The sequence below is a fragment of the Pinus tabuliformis genome, chromosome 4_1, assembly GCF_031772625.1.
Source record: "Pinus tabuliformis cultivar Carrire ecotype Pingquan chromosome 4_1, CPIR1, whole genome shotgun sequence".
Taxonomy (NCBI): domain Eukaryota; kingdom Viridiplantae; phylum Streptophyta; class Pinopsida; order Pinales; family Pinaceae; genus Pinus; species Pinus tabuliformis.
This window is the reverse complement of record NC_142303.1, coordinates 56,527,408-56,536,979: the sequence shown is the minus strand read 5'-3', so window position 1 is coordinate 56,536,979 and position 9,572 is coordinate 56,527,408. Positions and strand designations below refer to the sequence as shown.

The following is a 9,572-nucleotide window of genomic DNA, read 5'->3' as shown; positions in this document are numbered from 1 at the left end:
TAGATGGTTGCCGGGATGAGATATTGTCGAGGACGATAATGACTTCAGGTGGGGGAGGATGTAAGGACCTGCGGTCTGGGTCACCTTCACCGTGCGAAGTGCGTGCGAGGAGCATGTGAAAAATGCGAAGTGAACGAGCCAAGAAACAAGTTTATAAGGTGTTGGGCGAGTTGAGGGGGCGGTCCCACGAGTTGGGCAGGCCAACCCTCCTCCTGGGCGAGACAACACATTGTGAACGAGTCGGCTTGGGCGTTGGGCATAGGTCGGCTGAGTGACACAACCCGCCACTTGCCCATATATATTGGTGGAGCGTTTGTGGAGACAAGCCATCATCAATCGATCATCATTCGATCAACACGAGTTCGATCAAAGGAGTTCTGCAGTGTGTGGATGAGCCCGCACGACGGGCAGAACTCGGGTGAGAAACTCGTGCAGAAAAGTCAAGTGAGAAACTCATGCAGGAAAGTCGGGTTAGAAACTCGGGTGACAAACTCATGTAGAAAACTCGGGCAGGGTCGTTCAGGCAGAACTCGGGCGAGGTCGTTCAGGCAGAACTCAGACGAGGTCGTCAAGCAGGAAACTCGGGCAAGGTCGTCGGGTAGGAAACTCGGATGAGGCCGTTCGGGCGAACCGGGTGAGGTTGTTCGGGCGGACTCGGGTGAAGTCGTCGGGCGACCCAGGTGAAGTCGTTCGGGCGAACTGGGTGAGGTCGTTAGGGTGGACTCGGGTGAAGTCGTGTGGTGACCCGGGTGAAGTCGTTCAGGCGAGTTCGGGTGAAGTCGCCGGGCAACCGGGGTGAAGTCGTTTGGGTGAACGAGTTTGGGGGAAGGCGTTTGGGCGGACTCGGCTGAGTCGTGTGAAGGCGACTCGAGTGAGTCATGTGAAGGCGCGGGTGGACGTGCAGATGGGTGACCGGCGAGGGCGTACCATGCACGCCGAAATGAAGGTTAGAACCGAAGGTCGTGAACGAGAGTCGGGTAGGCGGGACTGCGTGTGGTCCACTAAACGGAGGTCGGGCAGGATAGCACGATTTGGGTGTTTGCTGACCAAATGGAGAGCGAGTCGAGTAAAGACGTGCGACGAGGTGAACGAAGGGTTGGTGAGTCATGTAGTGACCGCGTAGAGGCGCCGACGAGCTGGGCAACCGAGTTTGCCGAAGTTGGAAATTTGGCTAAGTGTAAATTTGGGGTTTCCCAAGATTTAGCTTATACTTTGTAAAAGTGGAAAATTATATATATTGATATCGGGCAGACTCATATTGCAGGGAGTTGCCCCTCCCTTTATACTGTTGTGCAATTGTATATGTGTTAATTGCTGTTGATGATGAATATGTATGGGTTTTCATCTGTATAAAGGACAAAGATAATACTTGGTAACGAAAAATAAACTAAGTACGAATGTTAGGCGTAGTCCATGAACATAAGTATTGGTGAAAAGAAAGTGTTCGGTGGTGCCGCACCTCGCTATAGTGCGGTTGGAAGATTACCGCCAGTGTAGGGGCATGATAGGACCCGACGGGTGCGCCTTCGTGCAGCCTGCCTATCGACCTCGCCCAAGTTCTACCTGAATGACCTCGCCTGAGTTTTTCCTGAACGACCTCGCTTGAGTTTTCTACACGAGTTTCTCACCCGACTTTCCTGCACGAGTTTCTCACCCGACTTTTCTACACGAGTTTCTCACCCGAGTTCTGCTCGTCGTGTGAGTTCATCCGCACACCGCAGAACTCCTTTGATTGAACTCATGTTGATCGAATGATGATCGATTGATGATGGCTCATCTCCACAAATGCTCCACCAATATATACAAGCGGGTGGCGGGTTGTGTCACCCGGCCGACCTACACCCAACGCCCAAGCTGACTCGTTCACAATGTGTTGTCTCGCCCAGGAGGAGGGTCGGCCCGCCCAACTCGTGGGATCGCCCCCTCAACTTGCCCAACACCTTATATACTCATTTATTGGTTCATTCACTTCACATTTTTCACATGCTCCTCGCACGCACTTCGCACGGTGAAGGTGATCCGAACTGCAGGTCCTTACATCCACCTGTCATGCCCCTACACTGGCGGTAATCTTCCAACCGCACTATAGCGAGGTGCATAAATGAGGCATACATGGAGAAAATCTCAAACATTGAAATGATGTGACAGTTTCATTTTGTAATATGCATGTGTTTATTGTACTCAAAGTAAAAAAATTGTTCAAAGTAAATAATTTCTTTTGATATTCTATGAAGAGGAAAAATATCCTATTTATATTCATAATAAAAATGAAATTACATTTTTTAAATGCATATTGCATCTTCACATAAATATTATTCTATTTCCTACATATTAAGAACATATCTTCTATTTTACTATTATAAAAGATAATCCCATATTATTTACATATACTTCCCCATTTTATAAGCAAAATGTATTTCACAATATTACAAAAAGGTTTTTTTTATAATAGTTTTTCATTGTTCGTATAATGTTTTTCTCCACACATTTTAATGTAGACAATGTAGTCCATGAATATAATGTCTCAATGCACCATGTATTATTTAAAAAAGATTATGCATATGTCATATAAAACAATCCAAAAAAGATTTGTTTTTATGGTTAAAACGTTTGAAGTAGTCTCACTATTTTACATTTTACATTTTGGTTATATATATATATATATATATATATATAATATATATATAATTTTTTTCACTTACAAATATTTTTTGAACTTACAAGTTTAAGTTGTGTACTCTATATAGCATTCAAAATACAATTTAAATAATGAAAAAATAATAGAGAGAGATGCAATTTTCTTTTAAATGTTTCATTCTAAAAGAGGTTTGTAACTTAAGAGATTTGATCCCTCTTGACACAAGCTAGACCTTAAGATCAATTGAAAAAACCAGTTTTTATGGTTAAAACTTTTGAAGTAGTCTCACTATTTTTAGGTAATTTTTTTTGCCAATTTTCCTTGAAATCCAACAAAAAATTTTCGGACTTACAAGTTTAACTTATGTACTTTATATAGCATTAAAAAATACAATTCATCTATATATATATATATATATATATATATATATTTCAAATTTTGCATTCTAAAAGTGGCTTGCACTTAAAGATATTTGATCCCTCTCGGCGCATGTTAGATTCATGCTTAAGATGGATCTATATGCTCAAAAAACATTAAGAGAACGGTTCCAAGATCACCATAGTTTTGTTGACTTAAAACATCAAGAAAGTTAGTAGTGTGACAAATATTTTGAAAATAAGATGGAATATGAGTATACTGAATAGTCAACCTAAAAGAAAGTGATTTTCTTTTCATCTTCAATCTCTTAGTGTGACAAAAGTGACAAACTCTTTCATCTTAGGGTGTTTTGGGAATAGACCAATGCCCAATTTCACTATGAAGCTCATAAGAATTTGTTCTTATTTTAGGAATGCTCATTCTCTTCTTAACGTTATGCCCAATTTCACTATGAAGCTTATGAGAATTTGTTCTTATTTTAGGAATGCTCATTCTCTTCTTAACATTGGTCAAGGCAAATAGATACTTTTGATTTTTGAGATTGGGGTTGATCATCTACTTATAATTACTTGTTCTTTTTTCCCTATAACTCTTTATCACTCGACAATAAATTTGGAAGTAAATTTTTTTTTTTATTATCTTTATTCTGCAAAATGATCTCCTCCTTTACCCCTAATGATCTAGCCAAGACTTGTGATCCTTCTGCCATCATTGCTTAATCTTAAAGTGAGGGTTTAGGCTAGAGTTAGAAGCAATTTTAGGAAATATCTTTGCTTCCATGTTGTTTAACTTCTTCTTATGCATAAAATACCTAGTCATAGCCATGCTTTTAATGGGGAAATACTTGCAATACTTGCTTCAAGATGGAGGATAGGATAGGGAGTATTTCCTTTAATCTTGAGATTGTAAGTTATAAACCACTTTTAGATATGTTATATCTTCTTATACAATTTTTTGGAAACATTGCAACCCCAAACCTTACATCCATATAAAATAATAAAATTAATTATAAAATATATTCTATCCACAATTATAACATATTAAACTCACATTTTGATTTTAATTCTTATTATTAAATATCCTTATACTCTAAAATTATAATACCATCCTTCAAAAAACAAAAAACACTAGTTAATACTAAACTTAAAATGAGTTTACACTTACACCCAAGTGGAGATTGGATGCGGTTTAGACTATTACCTAGTCTGTTTTAGTTACATAATAAAGACTAGTTACATAACTCGATGTGGTCATTATTGGCCATCCTTAAGTCGATTGCAGATTCCTGGAATATTCGGGAATCCGACGGACAAAGGTGCGGTCAATTTTTTGACCGTGCCCATGTCCGTCGGATTCCTGAATATTCTGGGAATCTGCAGTCGACTTAAGCTCACCCGTCATTATCTAATTTATTTTAGTTTTACATTAAATATTTTCATATTTTGATAATAAAAAAGAAATCATGAAAATTTCAAAAACGCATTTTTATCTATTTTAGCATAAAATCTTTGATGAAAAAGAGAGACCCCGTGTTATATTTAAAAAGCAATGCCATCGCGATGAAAAGAAGGTTACAACGCCTAGTGTCCATGCTGGGGACATGTCAAGGACAACGAGGCGGGAAAAGCTAAAATAGCAACTGTTGGTGATAATTGCGATAAAGAGCCGCTTACCCCATGCATCAACTTTTACAAATTTTCCCACAAACTTTTACAGGCATTGTAAGATCTGTAGTTGAACTTTTACAACTCTTGTAACGAAGTTGCATCTTTAGTTGAACTTTTACAACTCTTTCCGCATAGTGATACTAAAACAAAAGGCATTCTTTGTTTTTGGTTCTGTAGATTGAATTCGTCCAACGTCCTTGAGCTTTCAGTAAGGGTAGTTTTCATCCACAAACTGTGCTGAAGGTACATAATGATTACTGCCTTGCAGGTCTAGATAATTAATCATTAACCTCGATATAGGATTATCTAGGATCATGTGTTTCTCATGAACTGTACTCCTTCCCTGAACTGTACGCTCCTACATTATTCTTTATTTTCATTATTGCAATCCACAATCACACATGACATCCAATGTCTATCAGTTTAGCAAATTGAAATAATATACAGATTTAAACTTCCTCAATTCGTTCTGAACTTCATTTATGATCTGGACACATATATAAATGATTAAACTATAAAAAGGATCACGTTTGCCAAATTCTCAAGGAAGGTAAAAATTGGAACCATATTTGAAGTTAATTGTATAACAATTTTTTCTCCAAAGATGAAGATATGAATTTAATAAAAATATAAAATTAATATGGATGTGGGAAATTTATATGTAGGAAAAAGAAGAATTTAATATGAATTTAACAAAATATAAAATGAATAAGGATGTGGGAAATTTATACGTAGGAAAAAGAATAATTTAATATGAATTTAATAAAAATATAAAATTAATATAGATCTGTGGAAATTTATATTGAAAAAAGAAACCAAGACTTAAAAAATTATTAAAAAATGGCTACCGTTAATGGAGATGTTATTTAAGGAGAACTCAAGGTATACAAAATTATAAAAAATGGCCACCCACATATGGAGATGTTCTTTGAGTATAGTCAATTAAAAAAACCATATAAAATAGGATAGAGTTTATTTAAAGTTAATGTTAAAAGGGTTGAAAGGAAAGAATAACAATGAATTTCTCTTGGAGTGACAATGCCATAATCCAACCTTCACGCCTGATATTTGATGTTGAACATTCATTAGATATCGTGTGAGTTAATAGAAGTGTGGCTTGTCCTGCTATATTCCATGTGATTTAATATAGCAAACGACCAGAAGGTTGGAAAACGAAGGCAAACGACCAGAAGGTTGGAAATGAACATTTGGTGAAAAGAAGGCTGGTGTGACATAATATACCTTCCTAATAATGCTCTCAAATAGAGTCCTAATAATATAGCTTCCTAATAATAGAGTCCTAATAATATAGCTTCTTTTCCGTGCGACTGCGTACACCGATTCGTATATGGACATGAAGCTTGTTTTCCTTTCACTGCATGCAGGATTTGTCTATAAGGATAAAAGTGATTTCACTGTTAGTACAAGTGCTGTATCTAAACACATAATTGTCTGAAATTTATTAGTCACAAATACCATGTTTTGGTATTTCACATGAATATCATAATTTATTAGTCATAAATACCAATTTATTTTGGTATTTCACATAAATATTATAGATAAAATTATACATACTTTTTCAAAAACTACTCAATTTAACCCAAACAAATTTACAGGAACCACCCAACAAATTTACTTGTGTCCTCCTCAGGTAAGAAAATCACACAAAAAAGGTCTCTACAAAATGACGTAATTTTCATGATCCAATCCTCCATATAATCTCTTCAATGAATTTCGATTTGTGCTACTTCGCCAACAACTCAATGATTACCGATCCGTGCTACTTCGCCAACAAGTGAAACAAGACTGAAAGCTGTCACTTTACTGATAGAGTTTTGGCGGTTTTTAAATCTATTCATACTCTGTCACGACGTAATTTTATGATCCAATCCTGTTTCCTAAACTGATGATACAACCTGAACCTGATATTCTCTATAATCTGATCAATATTTCTCATACTGAGCATTGGATCCCATTTCGCCTGTCCTTTCTTAGATTTAGTGGAAAATCACTATTTTCCTATTTTTTTTGGTACGTTTACAGTGCTCATTGATCTGGGCAACCTGAACATTAACCTGACATATGTTAGCACACCTATGGGACACAAGCAGTGTAATAATAATTTATTTAATTTATTTAAAGACGTGTAATATTATTTAGTTGTTATTTTATTTCAGTTCCATCTTGTAGTATAAATTCATATGCTGGGCTTTAGCAGAAGTAGACATATGTTAGCACACCTGGTTCTAGCTTGGCCATAATGGGACGCAAGCCATGCTATAATGCAAAAGATGGAGTAAATAAAGGCCCCTGGACAGAAGACGAAGATCTCCGCTTGATCCAATCTATAGAAGCTCATGGTGAAGGACGCTGGCCTGCTCTAGCCAAAAATGCAGGTAAGAATTCTGTACAAATCTGCATTTTATAGTCTCTCAATATTACTTCTCTTATTATTACAAACAATTTATAGTGCATGACTCTTAAGGGAGCAGCTAATTTCTTAGTTATTATAAATAATATATGGTGAATAATTTTTTATCAATTTAATAGGTTATTGTTTTGATTATGAAGTCTTATGCATTAAGAAATTTTGGATTAATTTTTTTTTATTTACTTGAAATGATATGTATTCAGAGATTTGAAATGGTATGTATGGGGAGATTCTAAATTAAAATCTTTTTATTTATATTAAAAGGTTCTAAATTAAAATCTCTCTATTTAAGAAGTTGAAATGTTATGCATTAAAAAATTCCAGGGTAAAATCTCTCTATTTAGGAAGTTTAAAATCTTCTTTACCTGTAATTCCCTAAAAAAGATAAATAAACAATCACTATTACATCAATTATAGAAATTGACCCAATTTCATTGACAGAACCAATTCCACTAATCATAAACAATACAAAACAATATACATAGTAAATGTATTGGTGATCCCTGAACATCAATCGCATGACTAAATACAGGTCTGAAGCGTTGTGGAAAGAGTTGCAGGCTTCGTTGGATGAACTATCTTCGGCCAAACCTCAAACGTGGTAACATTTCACCGGATGAAGAAGACCTTATAATAAGACTCCATAAATTGCTGGGAAACCGGTAAGGAAATATCGATTTTCTAATAGATTATGTTGTTTCAGTTGTGTTTTTGATCCATCTTGAACCGTTGTAATGGCAGGTGGTCGTTAATTGCGGGGCGTATACCGGGCAGAACTGACAACGAAATCAAGAACTACTGGAATACTCGTTTGAACAAGAAAACTCATGCCAATGGCGGCATTGGCAGATTGAAGTTCGTTAGACCGACAGAGCCAGATGTTAAGGAAGCGGCTGTCAATTTGACACAAACATTAAACACCAACGCCAACCAGTTGGGTGAAAGAGACGAAGTTATTGCTCAAGAGTTGAACAAGGGATCGACATCTTCCAATTCTATTGAATCCGAAAACTCAATGTGTCCCACGAAACAAAATCCAAGCTCCTATTTACATGCAGGTACCGTATCGGCAGAGATGAAGTTGTGGAATCAGTTGCAATTAAATTTTATCCTTCCTTCATCATGGACCAATTCGAGTTTCCTGCATATTGACGACTCTAATGTTGATACTGAGGAAAATGGCCATCCATATTCTTGTACCTTTGATACTGTAAATGTCTGTCAAGATTTCATTGACCAGAAGATGTATCCAACCCCTCACCGTTCTTTGCCCTTCCCTGAAGTTGTCCCCACAGACACTCTGGAGGATGAGTTTGCAGATTTCTTCAATTTTATTCCCTATCCATATTGATCTGCATCCTGGCACTGCATTCAAAGGATGACTGGGCAAGTACATATTTGGGTTTCATCACCTATTGATGTTTTGTGAGACCAGAAAGTGGGAAACTATTAGTGTTCAGCTGATTTTAAGAGCCTGTATCTTTGGTTTGAGTCAGAGTTGATGTGGAGAGCTCTGAATGTTGTACAGAAGTTAATTGTATATGATGTGCAGAATTTAATCGTATATGGTGATTAACGGCCAGTCAGCATCCATGATTTCATTGAAGTGAAAAAAATAAAAATAAATAATAATTATACTAATATCCAATTTGAATGAATTTGTTAAATATATGTTAAAATATTTATGGTATTTTTTATCATGATAAATAAATTTATGATTTTGGCATTTTATGTCGACATAAAATATTATAATTAATTAATTATAAAATAAATTTAAGAGGAAAAAAAAAACAAAAACATTGAAAATGGAGCTGGAGTGAGTGGGCATGTGGAAATTTTTTCATTGGTTTAATAATAAACTTGTTACATGTATTAATTTTATTAAGCAAATCACACGAAAATAGGATAAAAGAGGATGTTAATGGTATAAGCTCTTAATATGGGAGTTGTATTATCAAAACTTATTTCTATGTTTATATGTGTTTTGAATTGATATATTGGGTATTAATATGGGTGTTATATTATCAAAATTTATTTATATGGTGTATATATATATTTTGAAGAGTGTATTTATGTTTAATTTAAATTTATTATAACTAGCATTTGCACTAGATGTTGCAAAAGAAAAGCCGTAAGGCATAAGGGATTTTTTTATTTTTTTTTCTTCAGTTTATTGCTCCAAAAATCCTCTTGCTTTATATACTAAAACATAGCTAAATTATGCATTATTCATGGCTATGACCTATTATCTTGGATCTATGGTGTAATCTCTTAATGGCCATGGTTGTCACTTTTCATATATATATATAGATAGATAGATATATCAATGTACTTGATTGATGATGATGTTTTTCGATCTCTAAGCATGGGTTTTCCCACCTTAGTAAATTTGTTGTACTAAGTTGGTTTTTTTTGTGGTTGTTTTTTGGTCCATTATTTGGTGAACTCCTCCTAAGCC

The 9,572-nt window shown here is 35.8% G+C and overlaps 1 protein-coding gene across 1 annotated transcript; it reads left to right on the top strand.

Annotated features, from left to right (window-relative positions):
• Positions 1–6,943: 6,943 nt before the first annotated feature.
• Positions 6,944–8,667, top strand: LOC149174135 (transcription factor WER-like). Its single transcript, XM_089422542.1, has 3 exons — positions 6,944–7,079; positions 7,647–7,776; positions 7,856–8,667. The coding sequence occupies exons 1-3, from the start codon at positions 6,944–6,946 to the stop codon at positions 8,463–8,465; spliced, it is 876 nt and encodes a 291-aa protein (XP_089278668.1). The 3' UTR covers positions 8,466–8,667.
• Positions 8,668–9,572: the final 905 nt, after the last annotated feature.

Excerpts from the sequence above, each read along its gene's own strand:
- LOC149174135 (XM_089422542.1), top strand. The coding sequence starts at position 6,944 with ATGGGACGCAAGCCATGCTATAATGCAAAAGATGGAGTAAATAAAGGC. Across the intron at positions 7,080-7,646 it reads TGCTCTAGCCAAAAATGCAG|GTCTGAAGCGTTGTGGAAAG; the intron begins GTAAGAATTCTG and ends GACTAAATACAG. Across the intron at positions 7,777-7,855 it reads CATAAATTGCTGGGAAACCG|GTGGTCGTTAATTGCGGGGC; the intron begins GTAAGGAAATAT and ends TTGTAATGGCAG.